We start from the raw sequence: 27,719 nt of genomic DNA on the forward strand, positions 1-27,719 counted from the left end.
GAACAAACAAAGGGTACAAACAAAAAGCACGCACATGGGCGGATATAACAAACTAAGGGCCATGAACAAACAAATCGGAAGCAGGGAACAAAACACAGTAAGCTACAAAACATCTACCAAATATAGCTTAACGCTACGCTGCATTCCCACGACCAGTAGGAATGACAAGTAGAAAATGACATTAACACGACAATAATCCAGCCCTGACTGGAGGAGAAAACAGGTATTAAATACTGGCTGGCTGATTGATCCCAGGTGTGGCCAGGTGCCAATCAGCCACAGCTGAGGGTTACACAGCACTCAGGGAGAAAAACAGGAAACAGAACCAAAATAAGAGTGCTGACAGGAACTAAAGACAAATGCAGAGGAAAAACTAAGAATAAACAAAACTGTCAGGGACAAGCCTGACACCAAGATAAAAAGGTCAAAGCTCAGTATGTGTGTCCATTGACATTGCTCGAGCTAATATTGAGGAAAACGCACACACGGATGAAATATATGAAGATCCTAACGGACATTATAGATTGCTGAAGCATAGCATCAACAAGTATGGCAAAATTCAAAAATATGCAACCAGATATTTTGAAATCACAACTGAGATAATAAAAAGCACCTGCTCAAGCTAAACCATGAAAACATGTTATGATTGTGTCACCTTAGTCATTTTTCAGCTTATCAGGACTTGTTATCTCAGAAAAATTATATCTTGAGACACAACTTTATATAAGACTCAGTATATTCAAACCATGAAAACAGTACTACCCAGAGAACTGCCATTAAGACATTAAATCAATAATGACCTCCTCAAATTATGAGTTACTGTATACAGGCATTGTCATTAAAACACAAAAGGTTCCTACCTCCAAAGGGTCGAAAGAATCATGAAGATCCTCAACAAAGTCAGAAGGACTTTTCCTCAGAGTCTGGTCAGCAGGCAGCGTGTTGTCATTGTAAGAAGACACAAACTTAAAGTCACTGGTTCTAGAACCTGTTGTCAAGTAGGCGTCATAGTTGTAGGTGCTGCGTAAAGTTCCTGTGCCGTCAACATCTGCGTAATTAGGAGGCAGATATGCGCTGGGGATGGCAACTGCTCCATCAAACAACAGTCTGGGCTTTCTCCTGCGACAAAACCTCACACCCAGGACGATGATGATGAAGGTCAGAAAGAAGGTGGACACAGACACCAGCGCGATGATCAGATAAGACGTCAGTTTGGAATTCTTCTCCTCATAAGAAATGTCCTTCAGTTCTGGCACCTCAGCCAAGTTGTCAGAAATAAGTAAATACATGGAGCAGGTGGCAGAGAGAGGGGGCTGTCCGTTATCTTTCACTGCCACAATCAGGTTCTGTTTCATGCTGTCGGATTCAGAAATGTCCCGCTGGGTCCTGATCTCTCCACTGTGGAGACCGATGGTGAAAAGTCCCGGATCAGTGGACTTGACTATATGATAGGACAGCCAGGCGTTCTGTCCAGAGTCTGCGTCCACCGCTATCACTTTGGACACCACAGAGCCTCCGTGTGCAGCTTTGGGGACCAGCTCTGTCATGAAGGAGTTACCCTCTGGGGAGGGGTACAGTATCTGAGGAGAGTTGTCATTCACATCCGATATGAACACACTGACGCTCACGTTGCTGCTCAGTGGAGGAGAACCGTTGTCTCTGGCCATGACGTGGACTTTAAAACTCCTCAAGTGTTCATAATCAAACGATCTGACAGCGTGGATCACACCTGTGTCTCCGTTAACAGACACATAGGAGGACACCGGGGCACCGTTCACCTCAGCAGCTAACAGAGAATAAATCACGGTACCGTTCTGTCTCCAGTCGGGGTCTCGAGCACTAACGGAACATAAAGTGGATCCAGCTTTGTTATTTTCACTCACATATGCGCTGTAGGACTGTTCCTCAAACACAGGTGGGTTGTCGTTGATGTCTGCTACAGATAAGTGAAGACTTTTAGAGGAGGACAGAGGAGGAGAGCCCTCGTCAGTGGCACTGATTGTAATGTTGTAATCAGACACTAGTTCACGGTCCAGTTGTCCAGTAGTCACCAGAGAATAATAGTTTTTAACAGAAGGAACTAATTTAAAGGGGACATTCTTTTGAACGGAGCAGCGGACTTGTCCATTCTGCTCAGAGTCTCTGTCCTGAACATTAATGATGCCCACCTCTGTACCAGGTGACACATTCTCTGGTACTGGATTAGACAGTGACTTTAAATTAATCAAAGGTGCGTTGTCATTTACATCAAAAAGATCAATGATTAATGTTGAATAAGAAACTAATCCAAGACCATCTTTAGCGCTTATTTGCATTTCATATGATGACATTTTCTCATAATCAACAACACCAGCCACTCTTACATCTCCAGTTTTGGGATGCAATGTAAATACATGTCTTTTGTCATCAGAAACATGATCAAAGGCATATGTAATTTCACTATTTAATCCTTCATCTGCATCACTTGCACTCACTGTGATCACCAATGTATCAAGAGGAGAGTTTTCAGGCAGACTGGCTTTATAGACTGTCTGACTAAACACTGGTACATTATCATTAGCATCCAGCACAGTGACATGTATGACTACTGTACCTGATCTCTGAGGAGAGCCGCCATCATATGCAGTCAGAGAGAGCATGATGTCTTTTTTATCTTCTCGATCTAATTCTTTGTCTAAGACCAATTCACAGTACTTCCGTCCACCTGGTTTAGTGTTTATATTTAATTTGAAATGATCATTCTGCTGCAAAGTGTAGCTTTGAACAGCATTTTCACCGATGTCTCCATCCTGTGCTTCCCCGAGAAGAAAATGAGCACCTTTGTCTGCTGATTCATGGATTTCAAATTTGAGTGAATCTTCATTGAACTGTGGTGAATTATCATTAATATCTACAACACGAATATTAATACGGTGCAGCTGTAATGGATTTTCGAGCACTAATTCTTGTTTAAGAACACATGAAGCCTTTTTGCCACAAAGCTCTTCCCTGTCCATCCTCTCCTGAACAATCAAGTCACCAGTGTTGAGGTTGATGCCGCAGTGCTGAACGTTGTTGTCATCCTCAGGATCAATGCGTGCTTTACGAGCAGATAACTGGCCCAAATCAAGTCCCAAATCCTTGGCGATATTCCCAATTACAGATCCACGTTTCATCTCCTCGGGGATAGAGTAGCTCACGTCTCCATTGATGGTGTGGAGGAAAAGGAAAAGAAAGGCGAGGCGGTAGCCATTGGATGCCAATCTTTTGTTCTCCATTGCATCAAAAAATGGATGCATCAAAATGTAAAACAATATGATTATAATATCCTCAAATATACAAAGATTTTAGCATCACCATCATGTTAACCAGCGTCTCAGCCAGAGCTAAATAATACTAAAAAATGGTACGCGTGCTGATATATAGATGTATGGGTGGGAAAATAACACCCTTTTTTTCATGAGTGCATACTGACCCCTAGAGTGCAATAGTTGACATAACATCTAGTTCTGAGTTGATAAGATTATCCATAAAATTGTCACAAGCCCACATCAGTAGTATATATGTTTGCATGACTGTTCATTTGGGAGATTATGCAGTTTTTAAAGCAATTGTAAGCATCTTACAATATCAACATGTATATATTTATAAATAAAAAAGGTTACAGCAACACACATCCACAGTTTTACAATAGAGAAATTGGGTGAAAATACGTAGGAATCAGCAGAGAAAAGTCAGACAATATTGAGTTGAGCACAATGGACAGAGATATGTGCTCTTAAATGTTCATAATGTGTTCAAAGCCAGCAATGCAGATACTAAAGAAGACACTTATTGAACTTGTAAATGAACAATTCAAATAGCATATTTTACATTTTTAATATTTAATGTATCACACAATTAATCACTTCGAGCCTTTCACCTTCAGTTTGTAACAAAAGCCACCCGTAGCAATTCTCAACACATTTTCAAGTGTTTTCACTTAGCCACAAAGTAATATGAAGAAGAATAAAGTTAAAACATGATGCCGTGTGGTTTTCATTTGGTTAATTTAGATACATGTTTTTTAATGGATTGGAAAACAGATATAACCTACTGTATGTACTCTAAATAGACTCCAGTCTTTCAAAGCACAAAATAATCTTTGAAAAAAAATACAAATCATGATTTTTCGACTGAAGTTCAAACTTGTCCATATATATAAAATATATATATACAGTATATATATATATATAAATATTAATGTGACAGTTTGACCCCACAATGTCACTTTTTAACCTTTGGCTTTCTCTCAAATCGTGCACATTTGTTAGGAAGCTCAACATGGACAAACTACAAACATTCAATCGTTAGTGAAAATATATATTTTTTTAGTCAGTGGAAAGCATGCGCGAACTAATTGTAAGCTGTCACTCACCATGGCTCTGAAAGTGTGGCTAAAAGAGTCAGGGTGGGGCTGAGGGCTTTATGTAGGTGAGCACACCTGCTTTGACTAATTAGGCCTAATTTGGGCCAAACCTTGATTTTCAGGAGCTGGGTGTTGCTGAGGGACATTTGAAAGTTGTGTTGTCTAAGCCTGAATATACTGTGGACAAAAATGACTGCTTTAAAAATGTAAAAGTACTATGTGAATACGTTTTGGACATGTGATGGTTATTTATGGTGTAATTTACAAAATAACTGTTTTCTTAATTTCCCCTGTCAAATTGGTCCCAGCTAGTGGGCGGGGCTATGGGCTTTAAGTGGGGAAAATGCCATTTTTCTGCAGTCTGCTGTCAGTCATTGCCAGAGGAGCTTCTCCGCCCTGAGCAAGAGTTTCGCTCTACATGCATCAAATATCTACTGATATTGTGGGTGCTTTATGTCTTTCTGTTGTTCACCTCTTGACACTTTTTGGGATTTCAATAAAAGTTTGTAAACTATAACCACTGCGTGCTTTGCCATCCTTGTAAGAAGTCTGGTTTGCAATGGTTACATTACCTCCTAACCCAGGGGTCGGGAACCTTTTTGGCTGAAAGAGCCATGAAAGCCAAATATTTTAAAATGTATTTCCGTGAGAGCCATTTTAATATTTATAACACCGAATACAACTGGCAGGTTCGAACGCAGATGACATCTATTAAACAGACAAGAAGCAGGGAATTAAACAGAGACATGATTCAATTTAGCTCAATGAGGAGAAACCTGTAGAACTGTACCCTTGTACAGTGTGGTCCCACGCTCTGACGAGAGGATTCTACGCCTCCTCTTTCATTTGGACTTTCCCAGATTATTACCACTAAATGCGTGCATTTTTAAGCAAGACCAACATTTTTAGAGTATAATTAGTCTCTTATTCTTTTTAATAACATTGTTATTCTGAAGCTAACCAATAATAAATAAAACACTTTTGACCATTAATGCCACTTCTTGAAAAGGTGCGGTAGAAACGGATGGATGGATTCAAATGCATGGGAATGTTTTATATTTTGACCGTTATTTTTAACACTGTGATTACCAGCGGAATTATTCATTACTTGTCAGCTAAGATTTTTCTGAGAGCCAGGTGCAGTCATCAAAAGAGCCACATCTGGCCCTAGAGCCATAGGTTCCCTACCCCTGTCCTAACCATGATGGACAACACCTCCCACCCACTACACTCGGACCTTGTGGAGAGAACGAGCACGTTCAGTGGAAGACTCAGACTCTCTAAATGTAACACGGAACCACACAAGAGGTCCTTCATACCGACAGCCATCAGACTGTATAATGCATGTGTTCCTTCTTGACTGCACTTACATGTAGAATATATTAATATTATTTATATATTATATATAAAATATATGTCATATATTATTTATTATTTTTGTTTTATCGTGAGCGAACTGTGGTGCTGAATTTCCCCCAGGGATCAATAAAGTACTTTCCATTCTATTCTATTCTATCTATTCACCCGAGGCAGGGTGTAACAATATATATATATATATGGCCCTAGTGTGTGAATGTGAGTGTGAATGTTGTCTGTCTATCTGTGTTGGCCCTGCGATGAGGTGACGACTTGTCCAGGGTGTACCCCGCCTTCCGCCCGATTGTAGCTGAGATAGGCGACAGTGCCCCCGAAAGGGAATAAGCGGTAGAAAATGGATGGATGGATAGATATATATATATATATATATATATATATATATATATATGTATATATATATATATATATATATGTTGTAGCTGAGATAGGCGCCAGCGCCCCCCCGCGACCCCGAAAGGGAATAAGCGGTAGGCAATGGATGGATGGATGGATATATATATATATATATATATATATATATATATATATATATATATATATATCCATCCATCCATTTCCTACCGCTTATTCCCTTTCGGGGTCACGGGGGACGCTGGCGCCTATCTCAGCTACAATGGGGCGGAAGGCGGGGTACACCCTGGACAAGTCGCCACCTCATTGCAGGGCCAACACAGATAGACAGACAACATTCACACTCACATTCACACACTAGGGCCCATTTAGTGTTGCCAATCAACCTATCCTCAGGTGCATGTCTTTGGAAGTGGGAGGAAGCCGGAGTACCCGGAGGGAACCCACGCATTCACGGGGAGAACATGCAAACTCCACACAGAAAGATCCCGAGCCTAGATTGGAACCCAGGACTGCAGGAACTTCGTATTGTGAGGCAGACGCACTAACCCCTCTGCCATCGTGAAGCCCATAGAAGTCTTCCCTGGGTATATATATATATATATATATATATATATATAATTTTGTATATGTTTTCCATGTTTTTCCTTACCTTTAAGAAAATAGGAAAGATTACAAAACAATTATTATTTTTTTAAAGCGAAGGCCCTGTACTTGGCCTCTCGATGGGGGAATGGGTTGCCTTTTGGCCTTAGAGTCAGGAGTTTGAGCATTTGGTTGGTAGAGTGGCCGTGCCAGCAACCTGAGGGTTGCAGGTCCGATTCCCGCTTCCGCCATCCTAGTCACTGCCGTTGTGTCCTTGGGCAAGACACTTGACCCACCTGCTGCCAGTGCCACCCACACTGGTTTAAATGTAACTTAGATATTGGGTTTCACTATGTAAAGTGCTTTGAGTCACTAGAGAAAAGCGCTATATAAATATAATTCACTTCACTTCACACCCGATGTGGGTATTTCTATTTTGGAGTTTACATGTTCTCCCCATGCATGGGTTTTGTACAGGTGCTCTGGTTTCCAGCTCTTACAATACCAAAATATGCTCTTTGTCTTTTTGTGTCCTGCCATAGGCCGGAGACCAATCCAGTGTGTACCCCTCTTCCTGAATATAGCCAGCTGGGATAGACTCTAGCTTAACTAGCTTAACCCTAATGTGAATAAGCGGTGTAACTATTGCAAATAATGAAGGCTCAGCGCTGTTAAAACATGACCTTGTACCAGTGAAGCATGAACCATAAGGCATTTTTTGTAGAAATAGTGAGGAAGTCTACGCTTATGGATTCAGACAATCGAGAACGTGAGCCAACACACTATCAAACTTAATATCAGTGACAGTTAACCTCAAAAACTTACTGAATGAACCAAAATATGCCACGGACACAATTTAACAATATGCATGTATAAACTATTTCCAGAAGAGTGGTAACTATTGACTGAATGATAGACGCAAGGTTTTTCCTCCATTGTCAATTCATTTGGATGTAGTGACCATATGTTTGATTACTATTTGTGATTATAAGGAAAAAGCAACAACCTGCCCAAAATATTCCAAGAAAGGAATATGACGGCAGGATAGTCATTTCTTTCTCACAGTTATATATAATAGTAGTCAATGATACCTGCATATGATGTTCACGCACAAAAATAGCTTAACAAATACAACCATTAATAACATTGAATTTAGGTATAATCAAAACAAGGAAGCCCAATAAATACATTGGATAACAAACTACTATTTTGATGTGGCTATATAGTGAAGCAAGTCTAAAATACAAAAATATTATCAGCAGAACAATTGCAATATTAAAATCAACATTCAAAATGAAAAAAAATCTCTACTTCATGAGGAATGGTGCAACAAATAATTATGTTTTGTTTGTTTGTAAAAGTGCAGGTTTTAGCTTAATCAGCACAATTTGATTCATTTTGATAAACGTTCCTACCTCCAATGGATCAAACGAGTCATGAAGCTCATCATCGAAGTCAGAAGGACTTTTCCTCAGAGTCTGGTCAGCAGGCAGCGTGTTGTCATTGTAAGAAGACACAAACTTAAAGTCACTGGTTCTAGAACCTGTTGTCAAGTAGGCGTCATAGTTGTAGGTGCTGCGTAAAGTTCCTGTGCCGTCAACATCTGCGTAATTAGGAGGCAGATACGCGCTGGGGATGGCAACTGCTCCATCAAACAACAGTCTGGGCTTTCTCCTGCGACAAAACCTCACACCCAGGACGATGATGATGAAGGTCAGAAAGAAGGTGGACACAGACACCAGCGCGATGATCAGATAAGACGTCAGTTTGGAATTCTTCTCCTCATAAGAAATGTCCTTCAGTTCTGGCACCTCAGCCAAGTTGTCAGAAATAAGTAAATACATGGAGCAGGTGGCAGAGAGAGGGGGCTGTCCGTTATCTTTCACTGCCACAATCAGGTTCTGTTTCATGCTGTCGGATTCAGAAATGTCCCGCTGGGTCCTGATCTCTCCACTGTGGAGACCAATGGTGAAAAGTCCCGGATCAGTGGACTTGACTATATGATAGGACAGCCAGGCGTTCTGTCCAGAGTCTGCGTCCACCGCTATCACTTTGGACACCACAGAGCCTCCGTGTGCAGCTTTGGGGACCAGCTCTGTCATGAAGGAGTTACCCTCTGGGGAGGGGTACAGTATCTGAGGAGAGTTGTCATTCACATCCGATATGAACACACTGACGCTCACGTTGCTGCTCAGCGGAGGAGAACCGTTGTCTCTGGCCATGACGTGGACTTTAAAACTCCTCAAGTGTTCATAATCAAATGACCTGACAGCGTGGATCACACCTGTGTCTCCGTTAACAGACACATAGGAGGACACCGGGGCACCGTTCACCTCAGCAGCTATCAGAGAATAAATCACGGTACCGTTCTGTCTCCAGTCAAGGTCTCGAGCACTAACGGAACATAAAGTGGATCCAGCTTTGTTATTTTCACTCACATATGCACTGTAGGACTGTTCCTCAAACACAGGTGGGTTGTCGTTGATGTCTGCTACAGATAAGTGAAGACTTTTAGAGGAGGACAGAGGAGGAGAGCCCTCGTCAGTGGCACTGATTGTAATGTTGTAATCAGACACTAGTTCACGGTCCAGTTGTCCAGTAGTCACCAGAGAATAATAGTTTTTAATAGAAGGAACTAATCTAAACGGGAAATTTTGTTGAATGGAGCAGCGGACCTGTCCGTTCTGCTCAGAGTCTCTGTCCTGAACATTAATTATACCCACCTGTGTACCAGGTGACACATTCTCTGGTACTGGATTAGACAGTGAGTTTAAATTAATCACAGGAGCGTTGTCATTTTTGTCAATAACTTCAATAATCAAAGAACTGTATGAAATCAAGCCGAGGCCGTCAATTGCGCTTATTTGCATTTCATATGATGACATTTTCTCATAATCAACAACACCAGCCACTCTCACATCTCCAGTTTTAGGATGCAATGTAAATACATTAATATTTTCATCAGAAACATGATCAAATGCGTATGTAATTTCACTATTTAATCCTTCATCTGCATCACTTGCACTCACTGTGATCACCAATGTATCAAGAGGAGAGTTTTCAGGCAGACTGGCTTTATAGACTGTCTGACTAAACACTGGTACATTATCATTAGCATCCAGCACAGTGACATGTATGACTACTGTACCTGATCTCTGAGGAGAGCCGCCATCATATGCAGTCAGAGAGAGCATGATGTCTTTGTTATCTTCTCTATCTAATTCTTTGTCTAAGACCAATTCACAGTACTTCCGTCCACCTGGTTTGGTGTTTACATTTAATTTGAAATGCTCATTCTGCTGTAAAGTGTAGCTTTGAACAGCATTTTCTCCGACATCTCCATCATGTGCTTCTCTAAGAAGAAAACGCTCTCCTTTGTCTGCAGACTCACGTATTTCTATTTTCAATGACTCCTCATTAAACTGTGGTGAATTATCATTAATATCCACAACACGTATATTAATATGGTGCAGCTCTAATGGATTTTCCAGCACTAATTCTTGTTTAAGAACACATGAAGCCTTTTTGCCACAAAGCCCTTCTCTGTCAATCCTCTCCTGAACAACCAAGTCACCAGTGTTGAGGTTGATGCCGCAGTGCTGAACGTTGTTACCCCCGGGATTAATGCGTGCTTTACGAGCAGAAAACTGGTCCAAGCTAAGTCCCAAATCCTTGGCGATATTTCCAATGACAGATCCACGTTTCATCTCCTCTGGGATAGAGTAGCTCACGTCTCCATTGATGGTGTGGAGGAAAAAGAAAAAAAAGGCGAGGCTGTGGCCTAATGCCGTTATTTTTTTGCTCTCCATTGTAACAAAAATTCCAAGAAAATAACGTCTCACTCTAGAACAACATTGTTATAGTCTCCCTGGTTATTCAAAGCCTTTTACAGGACAGATGTGTTAACGAGCATTTCCACCGGAGCTTCACAAATACTAAAATCTGGTGCGTGGGTTGATGTAAAATGGGTGGGAAAGTGGGACATTTTGTTCATTGGTGCATACTGACCCCTAGAGTGCAATGGTCAACATCGCAGCTTGTTTGATTAAAATAATCAAATCAGTAAGATTGTCATTAACATACATCATGTGTGTTTTTTAAAGTTAATTCATGATGGTTGATTGAGCAAAAGTGTGAAATTTTTAAGTAATTTTGGTTATACAGGACTAAATCAATAAAAAACTAATATATGTATTAAAAACATTCAATGATACTCGATCACAAAGGTAAAATCAAGATGATTTAAATTTAATATTCTAAAAAAATGTTTTCAATGACTGAGAAGAAAAGGTGAATATGATTTCAGCACCATGGACAGAGATACAGCTTCTTACAGAGTCAGAATATTTTTAAAGTGAGTAAAGTAGATACAAATTCCAAAGAATGTCTACTTCCTTCAAAATATAATGTAGCAACTCTGACAGTTACATTTCCGCATGTTTTAAACGATAAATATTGTGAACTTCTTCTCTTTCAGGTCATACCAATAACCAACTCCATCAACATATCTTAATATTTGGTTAAAGTTTGTCTATGGAGCTGACAGACACGACTTTTATAATACAAATCAAATGGATGGATGGATGGATGGAAGGATAACATGATGCTTAAAGGGCAACTGCACTTTTTTTTTGGAATGTTTTTTTTTTTAATCGTTCACAATCCTTATGAGGGACAACAACACAAGTACATTTGTTTTGTTTTGGCATGGATAGCAATGCTGCTAATGGAAGCAATCTATTCTGCTTCCAAATCACTCTAAAAATGCACCAAAATAAGTCCATCCATCCATCCATCATCTTCCGCTTATCCGAGGTCGGGTCGCGGGGACAACAGCCTAAGCAGGGAAACCCAGACTTCCCTCTCCCCAGCCACTTCGTCTAGCTCTTCCCGGGGGATCCCGAGGCGTTCCCAGGCCAGCCGGGAGACATAGTCTTCCCAACGTGTCCTGGGTCTTCCCCGTGGCCTCCTACCGTTTGGACGTGCCCTAAACACCTCCTTAGGGAGGCGTTCGGGTGGCATCCTGACCAGATGCCCGAACCACCTCATCTGGCTCCTCTCGATGTGAAGGAGCAGCGGCTTTACTTTGAGTTCCTCCCGGATGGCAGAGCTTCTCACCCTATCTCTAAGGGAGAGACCCGCCACACGGCGGAGGAAACTCATTTCGGCCGCTTGTACCCGTGATCTTATCCTTTCGGTCATGGCCCAAAGCTCATGACCATAGGTGAGGATGGGAACGTAGATCGACCGGTAAATTGAGAGCTTTGCCTTCCGGCTCAGCTCCTTCTTCACCACAACAGATCGGTACAACGTCCGCATTACTGAAGACGCCGCACCGATCCGCCTGTCGATCTCACGATCCACTCTTCCCTCACTCGTGAACAAGACTCCTAGGTATTTGAACTCCTCCACTCCAAAATAAGTCAGCAATCCTTAATTTTGTCACAATCTGCTGCCATCTTGAGGTTAGTTTACTCAGTTTCCCTTGTTGGTGCAGCAGACTTGTCTCTGACGTTTGGTCTTTCTTAGATTTTTCTGTGGGCGGAGCTGCAAGACGTGCACAGCTGGATCTCATTTTACCTGCACTATATAAGCAGCACCTGGCCAACTGGATGGTACTTGGCTATTCCACTCCGTGACAGTGTTTGACGATTCCTCCTAGTCTCTTTGTATTTTTGCCTCAGACCTGCTTGTCAATTCCCTGTGCCATCCAGTTGGTATCAATCAATCAATCAATCAATGTTTATTTATATAGCCCCAAATCACAAATGTCTCAAAGGACTGCACAAATCATTACGACTACAACATCCTCGGAAGAACCCACAAAAGGGCAAGGAAAACTCACACCCAGTGGGCAGGGAGAATTCACATCCAGTGGGACGCCAGTGACAATGCTGACTATGAGAAACCTTGGAGAGGACCTCAGATGTGGGCAACCCCCCCCCCCCCCTCTAGGGGACCGAAAGCAATGGATGTCAAGCGGGTTTAACATGATACTGTGAAAGTTCAATCCATAGTGGCTCCAAGACGGCAGCGAGAGTCCCGTCCACAGGAAACCATCTCAAGCGGATCAGCAGCATAGAGATGTCCCCAACCGATACAGGCGAGCGGTCCATCCTGGGTCCCGACGAGCGGTCCATCCTGGGTCTCGACTCTGGACAGCCAGTACTTCATCCATGGTCATCGGACCGGACCCCCTCCACAAGGGAGGGGGGGACATAGGAGAAAGAAAAGAAGCGGCAGATCAACTGGTCTAAAAAGGAGGTCTATTTAAAGGCTAGAGTATACAGATGAGTTTTAAGGTGAGACTTGTATATGTATATCGTAGTTTGCACGTCTTGCAATTTCGACCCTAGTTTTAGTTTAGTTTGTAGTTTAGCCTTTGTTCTTTTATCACGGTGCCTTTTTGTGTTCCTCTTTTTACGCACCGTCGCCTTTTGTTGCATTCTAGTTTTTGAGCATTTTTGTATTGACTTTTTCTTACTTGTGAAGTAAAGACTATTTACTCCCAAATTCATCTGCATCCTTGGGTCCCTTTGTTCCACTGCTAAACGAACTGTGACAAATTTAAGTTATTTAACCTGCATAATAACCAAGCTGTGGCGACATTGTCATTATAAGCACAAACACTGAGGTACTGTTTGTTTTAGCGTAGTAACACATCGACTAGTGAGGACATGCTATAGCATTTGCCATAAGTTAGCTTTTACGTCAAAAACTGCGTGGCTTTTGAGTGTGTAATGCACAACACAATGTGATAGGACACCAATTTGTCCTGACTACAACAGTCAGTAATCATATTACAGTATCCATAAAGTATCAGACCACATTCCATGTTTTGTTTGAACACAACCAGCTTGCCTGAGGGCAGAGGTGGCACGCTTCTGTGAAGCAATGCAACAGTGGAGCCTCACGGACAGTGCCCACTGTAAATGTGGAGATCCCCTACAGAATGTGGAACATTTTATAACCAGCTGCCTAAAACACCGCCCACCACATGGCGACGGAGGCCAGATAAACTTAGATGATGAGACGCTGGACTAGCTTACTGCAAAGAAGCTGAGGATCTGAGGACACACGCAAGAAGAAGAAGCTATAGCTCCACAGCGTATGTCGTTGTACTCACAACAAGCATGACCTATACTGCATGTATTTTCAGCTATATTATAGTGACTCACTCGATACATGGACATGTTTCCTTTTGGTCAAGCGGGCTGGAGAATTTTTGTTGTTAACTTTGGGTATGCACTCCATTTCTTTCACCGCATCTTGGCTTCAAGCTCTATATTTAGATATTTATTCTGAGTCTTTTGGCTTCAGTTTGCGCCACCGTTTCATCCTCTCTTTGTGGTTGCTCAGGTTCTATAACAAGCAATTCAGCCTCGGTATGTTCAGGTAAAAAAAATATTAGGTTGTAAATCATAAATTTCCAAAAATAGCCATCTTTACCGTGTATTACCAAGTCTGCCACGATAGAAAAACACACACATTTGTAGCCCAAAGTCAGAAGTGCGTTGTTATGGGCACTGAAATAAATGTGCATAAGAAGTTCAGGTAATGTTTCAAATGACAAAAGTAGGTAAATATTGTACGCATTACAATATCAATCAATCAATCAATGTTTACTTATATAGCCCTAAATCACTAGTGTCTCAAAGGGCTGCACAAACCACTACGACATCCTCGGTAGGCCCACATAAGGGCAAAGAAAACTCACACCCAGTGGGACATCGGTGACAATAATGACCCAGTGGGACGTCGGTGACAATGATGACTATGAGAACCTTGGAGAGGAGGAAAGCAATGGATGTCGAGCGGGTCTAACATGATACTGTGAAAGTTCAATCCACAATGGATCCAACACAGTCGCGAGAGTCCAGTCCAAAGCGGATCCAACACAGCAGCGAGAAGTCCCGTTCACAGCGGAGCCAGCAGGAAACCATCCCAAGCGGAGGCGGATCAGCAGCGCAGAGATGTCCCCAGCCGATACACAGGCAAGCAGTACATGGCCACCGGATCGGACCGGACCCCCTCCACAAGGGAGAGTGGGACATAGAAGAAAAAGAAAAGAAACGGCAGATCAACTGGTCTAAAAAGGGAGTCTATTTAAAGGCTAGAGTATACAAATGAGTTTTAAGGTGAGACTTAAATGCTGTTATGAACATGACTGTTACTACATTATAAAAAAATAATACTGATAATCACAATACATTTTATTTGCTATAACGCTTTTCAGGGTACTAAAAGACGGTTTACAGGATAAAAATGAAAATATAAAACAGTTCAAAGTAATAATTATTGTACTTGCTGTGTGCATGTAAAACATTGAAGGAGGGTTTTGAAGTGGATTTAGAGGGCTTTGAAGACAGCAATGGTGCCATTAGTCGCATCTTGGAGGCGTTTTTTTTTTTTTATTTTTTTAGCTAAAATAAAGACGTGTGTCTGTGTCCCACATAATGATTGTAAATGAGAGGCAAAAACCCAAGAAAGTGCAGTTCTCTTTACTCACGTATTATTTTCTAAATCATTTCCATAAGAATCATAAGTCAACTTAAATATTCCAGATTTTCTCAACGGTATAGCTCGGTTGGTAGAGTGGCCGTGCCAGCAACTTGAGGGTTGCAGGTTCGATTCCCGCTTCCGCCCTCCTAGTCACTGCCGTTGTGTCCTTGGGCAAGACACTTTACCCACCTGCTCCCAGTGCCACCCACACTGGTTTAAATGTAACTTAGATATTGGGTTTCACTATGTAAAGCGCTTTGAGTCACTAGAGAAAAGCGCTATATAAATATAATTCACTACTTCACTTCAACAATGAAAGAACAACAACACTACAACAACACAACAGTACATGTAGCCCTTAATCTAAAATATAAATAATTTGTCTAAGTTTGAATTGGATCCTATAATCTCATAACATACTTATTGTCTTAATAGCATTTTAAGACAATACAAGACCATGTTTCCAATGTTTTATTAAACTAAAAACAAAGGGGTGTCCTGTACAGGTCCAGGAAGACCAATCATGGAACATTGAAGCATTCTTGGGTGAGTTTGATACAAAACTGATGAAGAGGCCAAATATTAGCATCAGAAAAAAGCAATTGTAAGCCGACGACACCCTTTTGACCTCTGAGCTCACAAACATTTTGAATTGAACAAGAATTTCAAGCATTGAGCTTTTCTCTCAGAAATATGAATGCAAAGAAGTCTGAGTGAGGAAGAACAAAAGGTTATTTGACATGGAAGCACATGAAATGAATAAAAAGCATCTTAAGTGAAGACAAACCTTGATATGTCAAACATTAAAATTTGTACTGAGAGATTATTTGAGTGTATGATGAAACGACCAAAACAGATAGGATACATATTTGTGTATGTAAAATATAACATTTTAACTGGAACAATCAGGTCTAAACTGTCAAAGGTTCTTACCTCCAAAGGGTCAAAAGAATCATGAAGATCATCAACAAAGTCAGAAGGACTTTTCCTCAGAGTCTGGTCAGCAGGCAGCGTGTTGTCATTGTAAGAAGACACAAACTTAAAGTCACTGGTTCTAGAACCTGTTGTCAAGTAGGCGTCATAGTTGTAGGTGCTGCGTAAAGTTCCTGTGCCGTCAACATCTGCGTAATTAGGAGGCAGATACGCGCTGGGGATGGCAACTGCTCCATCAAACAACAGTCTGGGCTTTCTCCTGCGACAAAACCTCACACCCAGGACGATGATGATGAAGGTCAGAAAGAAGGTGGACACAGACACCAGCGCGATGATCAGATAAGACGTCAGTTTGGAATTCTTCTCCTCATAAGAAATGTCCTTCAGTTCTGGCACCTCAGCCAAGTTGTCAGAAATAAGTAAATACATGGAGCAGGTGGCAGAGAGAGGGGGCTGTCCGTTATCTTTCACTGCCACAATCAGGTTCTGTTTCATGCTGTCAGATTCAGAAATGTCCCGCTGGGTCCTGATCTCTCCACTGTGGAGACCAATGGTGAAAAGTCCCGGATCAGTGGACTTGACTATATGATAGGACAGCCAGGCGTTCTGTCCAGAGTCTGCGTCCACCGCTATCACTTTGGACACCACAGAGCCTCCGTGTGCAGCTTTGGGGACCAGCTCTGTCATGAAGGAGTTACCCTCTGGGGAGGGGTACAGTATCTGAGGAGAGTTGTCATTCACATCCGATATGAACACACTGACGCTCACGTTGCTGCTCAGCGGAGGAGAACCGTTGTCTCTGGCCATGACGTGGACTTTAAAACTCCTCAAGTGTTCATAATCAAATGACCTGACAGCGTGGATCACACCTGTGTCTCCGTTAACAGACACATAGGAGGACACCGGGGCACCGTTCACCTCAGCGGCTATCAGAGAATAAATCACGGTACCGTTCTGTCTCCAGTCGGGGTCTCGAGCACTAACGGAACCTAAAGTGGATCCAGCTTTGTTATTTTCACTCACATATGCGCTGTAGGACTGTTCCTCAAACACAGGTGGGTTGTCATTGATGTCTGCTACAGATAAGTGAAGACTTTTAGAGGAGGACAGAGGAGGAGAGCCCTCGTCAGTGGCACTGATTGTAATGTTGTAATCAGACACTAGTTCACGGTCCAGTTGTCCAGTAGTCACCAGAGAATAATAGTTTTTAATAGAAGAAACTAAATTAAAGGGGACATTTTGTTCAATGGAGCAGCGGACGTGTCCGTTCTGCTCAGAGTCTCTGTCCTGAACATTAATGATGCCCACCTCTGTACCAGGTGACACATTCTCTGGTACTGGATTAGACAGAGTATTCAGCAAAATAACCGGAGTATTGTCATTTACATCAGTAAGATCAATATATAATGTTGAATAAGACACTAATCCAAGACCATCTTTAGCGCTTATTTGCATTTCATATGATGACATTTTCTCATAATCAACAACACCAGCCACTCTCACATCTCCAGTTTTGGGATGCAATGTAAATACATTATTATTGTCATCAGAAACATGATCAAATGCATATGTAATTTCACTATTTAATCCTTCATCTGCATCACTTGCACTCACTGTGATCACCAATGTATCAAGAGGAGAGTTTTCAGGCAGACTGGCTTTATAGACTGTCTGACTAAACACTGGTACATTATCATTAGCATCCAGCACAGTGACATGTATGACTACTGTACCTGATCTCTGAGGAGAGCCGCCATCATATGCAGTCAGAGAGAGCATGATGTCTTTGTTATCTTCTCTATCTAATTCTTTGTCTAAGACCAATTCACAGTACTTCCGTCCACCTGGTTTAGTGTTTACATTTAATTTGAAATGATCATTCTGCTGTAAAGTGTAGCTTTGAACAGCATTTTCTCCTATGTCTCCATCATGTGCTTCCCCGAGAAGAAAACGAGAGCCCTTGACCGCCGATTCCTGAATTTCTAATTTAACTGCATATTCATTGAACTGTGGTGAATTATCATTAATATCTAAAACACGGATGTTAATTTGATGGAGCTGTAATGGATTTTCAAGCACAAATTCTTGTTTAAGAACACATGAAGCCTTTTTACCACAAAGCCCTTCCCTGTCGATCCTCTCCTGAACAATCAAGTCACCAGTGTTGAGGTTGATGCCGCAGTGCTGAACGTTGTTGTCCACAGGATTAATGCGTGCCTTTCGAGCAGATAACTGGCCCAAATTAAGTCCCAAATCCTTGCCGATATTCCCAATGACAGATCCACGTTTCATCTCCTCTGGTATAGAGTAGCTCACGTCTCCATTGACGATGTGAAGGAAAAGGAAAAGAAAGGCGAGGCAGTAGCCACAGGAGGCAAATCTTTTGTTCTTCATTGCGTCCAAAAACAAAAATAAACCAATTCAAATAAGGCAGCAGATGAGCAAAACTATGAATATTAACCTCCACTAATAACCACAGTTTGTTACTCTGTGGCCTACGTGTCGACCAGATACACCCAACACAGAATAAAAATCTTGGTATTGCGACTGACTTAAATTCAGTGTGAGAGCAGGGTTGAACAGCTCCTGTTCATGATCCCACACTGACCCCTAGAGTGACTTCATCGACATGACTTCCAGTTGCTGTCAAAATATTAAAATATTACCAAAAACCTTACATATAAATGTGGTTATGTATAATTTCTGACACATACATATATATATATATATATATATATATATATATATATATATATATATATATATATATATATATATATATATATATATGGGTTGCACTTGTATAGGGCTTTTTTTCTACCTTCAAGGTACTCAAAGCGCTTTGACATTACTTCCACATTTACCCATTCACACACACATTCACACACTGATGGAGGGAGCTGCCATGCAAGGCGCTAACCAACACCCATCAGGAGCAAGGGTGAAGTGTCTTGCTCAGGACTCAACGGACGTGACGAGGTTGGTACTAGGTGGGGGATTGAACCAGTGACCCTCTCCCACTGTGCCATGCTGTCCCTTATATATAAATTGCACAATACAACATTAAAAGCAATTTAATTTCCATAGCAAATCGAACTGTAAGGTAAGTACTATTACCTATTTGTTGCTCTACATACAAAATTAGAAAGCAGGGAAAATGCTGAAGATTCAGAAAAGATAGGGGCCAAACACATCAGTACCATGAACAAAGAAGAATGTCGCTACAACTGTAGTATTTAAAAGTTATTGTTCAACAATTTACCAGAAAATATGATTTAAGTAATACGTATGGCTCACAGGCAGTCCTTTAAAACGATCAATTTTACTTCGCCTGTGATTTTCAACAACTGGTGGTCAGAAACAGAGCACACTCTGTTTAGCTTCAGTTGATGATGTCATGTCTGTGTAATCATGTTTTGTTTTAGTCATGTTCGGTTTTGTTTTTGGACTCTTGTTTCACTCTTGTTTGTTTTGTCACGATAGCAACCCAATAGTTTTCTGTCAATATGTGGACCTATGGGTTTTGTTTTTCCGGAAGGCACAGGAAAGTTGGCGCGGGCAAGGCGTGAAGGTAAAGACACATTTTATTTTTACACTATAAGTACAAAAAAAAAAGCCAAACAAAAGGCGCGCACAATGGCGGAGAACAAACTTGACTGATGAAAACAAAAGACTAGCACAGAGGCAGAACTACGGACAAAAAACAAAAGACACTAACTGTGGCATTAATAAACAAAACTTACGTTGCATGACAAGAAGCAAAACTATGGATCAACATGAGTGACAGAGCTAGCATGGTGAGTACAGGTAGCATGACGTGGGTAAAGGTAAAGTTGCCAGGCTGACTACCTGGCAACTACAGGTTTAAATAATGCTGTGGTGATTAGGGACAGGTGTGCGAGTGCAAAACGTGTGACAGGTGCGTGACATGAGGAAAGGTAAAAACTAAATGGTTGCTATGATGACAAAACAGACCAAAGTGCACAAAGAGTCCAAAAACAAAACCGAACATGACTAAAACCAAACATGATCACACAGACATGACTGATGATTACAATGATACAATTTAAAAATAATATTGGATACACTATTCTCAAAGTTTACAAACTTATAATATATCTTAGTAAAGGCCTATCATTAGATATGAAAGTGAAGACGGAACTTTTAGCATGTATGTCACGTTTGTCTGGTGTATATCAATTTACACGAGTTTGGGTCATTTGAAATAGTTTTGTCTAAAACAATGTGACCAGTAACCCGCAAAAAGAATTTCACCCATGGCCGAATCTGTCAACATTTCAGAAGAAAATAAAAAAAGTAAACTATGATTAGAAATAGTAAAATCATTTTGAGTAAACTGAATCCATGTGTTTTTACTTTCATAACTAAGGTTGTTACGATATAGTCTGTTTTTATTTGGCGGATTTTTTTTGAATTCGCAGTTCTCTCTGCAATTATAGGAACATCCAATAATTTCCTGTAAAGCACAGTCCAAAGTTTGATGAAGTAAAACATCCAAAACACAAAAGCATTTTACACAACCAATATAAGTAAAATACCTCATTTGCAAAAAAAAATTAAAAAGCCTATTTCGACTTTTACAGTCAGAGGGTCCAAGGTGTCCACAGACATCGCTTGGGGCGGTATAGCTCGTTGAAGAGCGGCCGTGCCAGCAACTTCAGAGTTCCAGGTTCGATCCCCACTTCTGCCATCCAAGCCACTGCCGTTGTGTCCTTGAGCAAGACACTTTACCCGCCTGCTCCCAGTGCCACCCACACTGGTTTGAAAAATGTAACTTAAATATTGGGTTTCACTATGTAAAGCGCTATGAGTCACTAAAGAAAAGCGCTATATAAATATAATTCACTTCACTTCACTTCACGCTAAAGCTGATATGTGACCGAAAACAGACAATAATTAAAACTATGTTGATCGTAATGGATGATGTTAATAGAAGAAGCTTAGTTTCAGGAACTAATGTCAACTCACAACCAGAATGAATAAAAGCAACCTGACAAGCAGAGCCATTGCAAAAAATGTTATGAATAACTGCTGAATGTATCCAGACATTGACATGACATTGCAAAAAGGGTCCTACCTCCAAAGGGTCGAAAGAATCCTGAAGCTCATCAACAAAGTCAGACAGACTTTTCCTCAGAGTCTGGTCAGCAGGCAGCGTGTTGTCATTGTAAGAAGACACAAACTTAAAGTCACTGGTTCTAGAACCTGTTGTCAAGTAGGCGTCATAGTTGTAGGTGCTGCGTAAAGTTCCTGTGCCGTCAACATCTGCGTAATTAGGAGGCAGATACGCGCTGGGGATGGCAACTGCTCCATCAAACAACAGTCTGGGCTTTCTCCTGCGACAAAACCTCACACCCAGGACGATGATGATGAAGGTCAGAAAGAAGGTGGACACAGACACCAGCGCGATGATCAGATAAGACGTCAGTTTGGAATTCTTCTCCTCATAAGAAATGTCCTTCAGTTCTGGCACCTCAGCCAAGTTGTCAGAAATAAGTAAATACATGGAGCAGGTGGCAGAGAGAGGGGGCTGTCCGTTATCTTTCACTGCCACAATCAGGTTCTGTTTCATGCTGTCAGATTCAGAAATGTCCCGCTGGGTCCTGATCTCTCCACTGTGGAGACCAATGGTGAAAAGTCCCGGATCAGTGGACTTGACTATATGATAGGACAGCCAGGCGTTCTGTCCAGAGTCTGCGTCCACCGCTATCACTTTGGACACCACAGAGCCTCCGTGTGCAGCTTTGGGGACCAGCTCTGTCATGAAGGAGTTACCCTCTGGGGAGGGGTACAGTATCTGAGGAGAGTTGTCATTCACATCCGATATGAACACACTGACGCTCACGTTGCTGCTCAGCGGAGGAGAACCGTTGTCTCTGGCCATGACGTGGACTTTAAAACTCCTCAAGTGTTCATAATCAAATGACCTGACAGCGTGGATCACACCTGTGTCTCCGTTAACAGACACATAGGAGGACACCGGGGCACCGTTCACCTCAGCAGCTAACAGAGAATAAATCACGGTACCGTTCTGTCTCCAGTCGGGATCTCGAGCACTAACAGAACATAAAGTGGATCCAGCTTTGTTATTTTCACTCACATATGCACTGTAGGGCTGTTCCTCAAACACAGGTGGGTTGTCATTGATGTCTGCTACAGATAAGTGAAGACTTTTAGAGGAGGACAGAGGAGGAGAGCCCTCGTCAGTGGCACTGATTGTAATGTTGTAATCAGACACTAGTTCACGGTCCAGTTGTCCAGTAGTCACCAGAGAATAATAGTTTTTAATAGAAGGAACTAACTTAAAGGGTATGTTTTGTTGAAGGGAGCAGCGGACCTGTCCGTTCTTCTCAGAGTCTCTGTCCTGAACATTAATGATGCCCACCTCTGTACCAGGTGACACATTCTCAGGTACTGGATTAGAGAGTGACTTTAAATTGATCACAGGAGCGTTGTCATTTACATCAATTATATCAATTACAACTTTTGTCACTGTAGAAAGTCCATAACCATCTTTAGCTTCAACAAACACTCCATGCGTTGATCCCTCTTCATAATCAATCTTGCCTATAACAAATATTTCTCCGGTTTTATCATTGAGAGAAAACATAGTACGTGATTTATCAGACATTTTGCTGAACTGGTATGTTATTTCGCCATTTACACCTTCGTCTGCATCTGATGCGCTCACAGTAATAACTGGTGTTTTAAGTGCGGCGTCTTCTTTGACAGATGATGTATAAACAGCCTGAGTAAAAACTGGGGCGTTGTCATTAGCATCAAGTACAATGATATGTATGACTACTGTACCAGATCTGGGAGGAGAACCACCATCCACTGCTGTAAGGAGCAATTTTAATTCCTGCTGTTCTTCTCTGTCTAATTCCTTATCCAAAATCAACTCACCGTATTCATTGCCAGAATTGGTCGCCTGAATACGAAACACAAAATTAGCATTTTGTTGTAGTATGTACCTTTGAACCAAATTTGTTCCGATATCTGCATCATTTGCTGCATTAAGGCGGTATTTAGCTCCTTTGACAGCTGACTCACTGATTTCCAGCCTCACAACATCATTAGGGAAAATCGGTGCATTGTCATTCACGTCCTGCACTTGCAGAGACAACCTGTGTAGTTCCAAAGGATTCTCCAGCAGCAGATCGAATCTTAGAACACAGGAAGGTTTTTCACCGCAATGCTCCTCTCGGTCGATCCTGTCAGCAACCATTAAATCTCCTGTCTGGAGGTTTATTCCGCAATACTGTTTGTCATTTCTTTCCATGTCGACACGAGGCTTGCGAACAGACAGTTTCCCCACCTCCAATCCGAGATCCTTGGCGATATTTCCAATGATAGATCCACGTTTCAGCTCCTCTTGTACAGAATAGCTCAGGTCCCCGTGTGTACAATCGAGCAGAACAAAGAAAAAGATGAAGCTGCAGCTGTGAACCATGCGTCGTGTGTGCGCCATCCTCTGATATTAACGCACAAAATGCAACCTAGTTCCAATTTTCAAAAGCTCATTCGACCATTAAAAACCCCTTTTGCCTTAGTCCTCCTCCTTTAACGCTCTGAAGAAGACTAGAATCCAACAATGAGTGTTGCACAGCACAAACAAAGCCTGCATGAATCTGCTGCTGGTCTCTACTGACACCATGTGTACTGTAAGAAAATTGCAGTTGTCATATATAGGCTGCATTGTATTATTATTAAGATACAATAATGAGAGAATATATATTTTTATCTATTGTCCGCTTTTACTAAATGTTTTATGTTCCAGTTGTTCTATTTGCTGCAATTCAACCTATTTTTTGCAAATGAGTGAGACATAAATACATGCTTAATATTCAAAATGAGGCAAAAATATACAATGACATTAAATCACCTTTTAAAAGTGATAAAACATTACACAATTATCATGTTATCTCATTGTTGTACAACAAGGGACTGCAGTTCTCCTTTTGCAATGAAAAACTCTTGTATGTTCAAATGTTTGATGTTATTGCATAATATGAATAAAAAAAAATATATTTATCAGGGGAAAAACAGAGTTTTGACGAAAACATTTTTTAATGTAGAGCAACAAAATGTTTATTAGAAAATGTGTATCTTATTCTCAAACTTAACAGAATGCTTACGTCGGACGGATTAAACATTTTTAGGCGGTCACATTGTGCTGGCTTCCTTATTTAAGTCTCAAATTGAAAATTTGGACCTTCAACGTAACATGTTCTTCCAAAATTTTAAAAAGCATGCATGTGTGTCAGTGTTACAAAGACACGAGGGGACAAATATGACATAATTACAGTGAAGGAAAGGCAAGATTATTAGAAAGTACCTTTAAAAATAACAAAGAACCACAGCGAGTTGCAGGGCCAATTATTGAAGTATACACTGTTTCCCACCGGTTGAAAAGCACAAAAAGAGAAATTTGCACACCGAAAGTCCCAATTAAACAAAGACAGCAAATTTGATGCAATTTCTCCTCAAACAACTTTGAAGGGGGAAACTACATGAAATAAAGCACTCAGTTCTACAAGAATGAACTAATGGAGCCACATGCCTTTACAAACAAAAATATGGCATATAGGCCTTATTTACAACAATTTAGGCTTGAAAAACAAAGCAAAGCCAACATGTGTTAAACATCTGTAACAAGCAAACTCAGACAAAAGGGAATATATGAAACTTGTTGACAGAACCACCAAAGTCAAAGATTAATAGTATCTACCTCAGTCTCTAAAGTGGATTAAACTACAACTGGCTGAGCTGGACCAACCATTTTACAGTGAAGATGTTGATGAAAGGGAAAATGGAAAGTGGTTAAGTTGCGGTTCATATCTTACAGAGATAATAATGTATTTGTTGAAGTAAACCAACTAATGAATACGAAAAGGGTTTGTAAAAAACAGCATTGATACTCAAAGTGAGAAAAGTTACCTACCTTCAAAGGGTCAAATGAATCCTGAAGATCATCAACAAAGTCGGAAGGACTTTTCCTCAGAGTCTGGTCAGCAGGCAGCGTGTTGTCATTGTAAGAAGACACAAACTTAAAGTCACTGGTTCTAGAACCTGTTGTCAAGTAGGCGTCATAGTTGTAGGTGCTGCGTAAAGTTCCTGTGCCGTCAACATCTGCGTAATTAGGAGGCAGATACGCGCTGGGGATGGCAACTGCTCCATCAAACAACAGTCTGGGCTTTCTCCTGCGACAAAACCTCACACCCAGGACGATGATGATGAAGGTCAGAAAGAAGGTGGACACAGACACCAGCGCGATGATCAGATAAGACGTCAGTTTGGAATTCTTCTCCTCATAAGAAATGTCCTTCAGTTCTGGCACCTCAGCCAAGTTGTCAGAAATAAGTAAATACATGGAGCAGGTGGCAGAGAGAGGGGGCTGTCCGTTATCTTTCACTGCCACAATCAGGTTCTGTTTCATGCTGTCAGATTCAGAAATGTCCCGCTGGGTCCTGATCTCTCCACTGTGGAGACCAATGGTGAAAAGTCCCGGATCAGTGGACTTGACTATATGATAGGACAGCCAGGCGTTCTGTCCAGAGTCTGCGTCCACCGCTATCACTTTGGACACCACAGAGCCTCCGTGTGCAGCTTTGGGGACCAGCTCTGTCATGAAGGAGTTACCCTCTGGGGAGGGGTACAGTATCTGAGGAGAGTTGTCATTCACATCCGATATGAACACACTGACGCTCACGTTACTGCTCAGCGGAGGAGAACCGTTGTCTCTGGCCATGACGTGGACTTTAAAACTCCTCAAGTGTTCATAATCAAATGACCTGACAGCGTGGATCACACCTGTGTCTCCGTTAACAGACACATAGGAGGACACCGGGGCACCGTTCACCTCAGCAGCTAACAGAGAATAAATCACGGTACCGTTCTGTCTCCAGTCGGGGTCTCGAGCACTAACGGAACATAAAGTGGAGCCAGCTTTGTTATTTTCACTCACATATGCACTGTAGGACTGTTCCTCAAACACAGGTGGGTTGTCGTTGATGTCTGCTACAGATAAGTGAAGACTTTTAGAGGAGGACAGAGGAGGAGAGCCCTCGTCAGTGGCACTGATTGTAATGTTGTAATCAGACACTAGTTCACGGTCCAGTTGTCCAGTAGTCACCAGAGAATAATAGTTTTTAATTGAAGGAACTAACTTAAAGGGGACATTTTGTTGAATGGAGATGCGGACCTGTCCGTTCTTCTCAGAGTCTCTGTCCTGAACATTAATGATGCCCACCTCTGTACCAGGTGACACATTCTCTGGTACTGGATTAGACAGTGACTTTAAATTGATCACAGGAGCGTTGTCATTTACATCAATTATATCAATTATTACTTTTGTCACAGTAGAAAGTCCATAACCATCTTTAGCTTCAACAAACACTTCATGCGTTGATCCCTCTTCATAATCAATCTCGCCTATAACAAAAATGTCTCCAGTTTTATCATTGAGAGAAAAAATATTTCGTGATTTATCAGACATTCTGCTGAACTGGTATGTTATTTCGCCATTTACACCTTCGTCTGCATCTGATGCGCTCACAGTAATAACTGGTGTTTTAAGTGTGGCGTCTTCTTTGACAGATGATGTATAAACAGCCTGAGTAAAAACTGGGGCGTTGTCATTAGCATCAAGTACAATGATATGTATGACTACTGTACCAGATCTGGGAGGAGAACCACCATCCACTGCTGTAAGGAGCAATTTTAAGTCCTGCTGTTCTTCTCTGTCTAATTCCTTATCCAAAATCAGCTCACCATATTTATTGCCAGAATTGGTTGCCTGAATACGAAACACGAAATTAGCATTTTGTTGTAGTATGTACCTTTGAACCGAATTTGTGCCGATATCTGCATCATGTGCTGCATTAAGGCGATATTTAGCTCCTTTGGCAGCTGACTCACGAATTTCCAGCCTCACAACATCATTAGGGAAAATCGGTGCATTGTCATTCACGTCCTGCACTTGCAGAGACAACCTGTGTAGTTCCAAAGGATTCTCCAGCAGCAGATCGAATCTTAGAACACAGGAAGGTTTTTCACCGCAATGCTCCTCTCGGTCGATCCTGTCAGCAACCATTAAATCTCCTGTCTGGAGGTTTATTCCGCAATACTGTTTGTCATTTCTTTCCATGTCGACACGAGGCTTGCGAACAGACAGTTTCCCCACCTCCAATCCGAGATCCTTGGCGATATTTCCAATGATAGATCCACGTTTCAGCTCCTCTTGTACAGAATAGCTCAGGTCCCCGTGTGTACAATCGAGCAGAACAAAGAAAAAGATGAAGCTGCAGCTGTGAACCATGCGTCGTGTGTGCGCCATCCTCTGATATTAACGCACAAAATGCAACACACATCCAATTTTCAAAATCTCATTCAACCATTAAAAACCCCTTTTGCCTTAGTCCTCCTCCTTTAACGCTCTGAAGAAGACTAGAATCCAACAATGAGTGTTGCACAGCACAAACAAAGCCTGCATGAATCTGCTGCTGGTCTCTACTGACACCATGTGTACTGTAAGAGAATTGCGGTTGTCATTTAGAAGCGG

At 41.6% G+C, this 27,719-nt stretch overlaps 1 protein-coding gene across 1 annotated transcript; it reads right to left on the minus strand.

Moving 5' to 3' along the window:
- Positions 1–392: 392 nt before the first annotated feature.
- LOC133552438 (uncharacterized) lies at positions 393–27,580 on the minus strand. Its single transcript, XM_061899630.1, has 7 exons — positions 25,101–27,580; positions 21,234–23,630; positions 16,136–18,550; positions 13,562–13,626; positions 8,116–10,543; positions 861–3,320; positions 393–404 (listed from the first exon to the last, which is right to left on the minus strand). Exons 1-7 carry the CDS (start codon positions 27,492–27,494, stop codon positions 393–395), a joined length of 12,171 nt encoding a protein of 4,056 aa, XP_061755614.1. The 5' UTR covers positions 27,495–27,580.
- Between the last annotated feature and the right edge of the window lie 139 nt (positions 27,581–27,719).

Source organism: Nerophis ophidion, linkage group LG05, assembly GCF_033978795.1.
Source record: "Nerophis ophidion isolate RoL-2023_Sa linkage group LG05, RoL_Noph_v1.0, whole genome shotgun sequence".
Taxonomy (NCBI): Eukaryota; Metazoa; Chordata; class Actinopteri; order Syngnathiformes; family Syngnathidae; genus Nerophis; species Nerophis ophidion.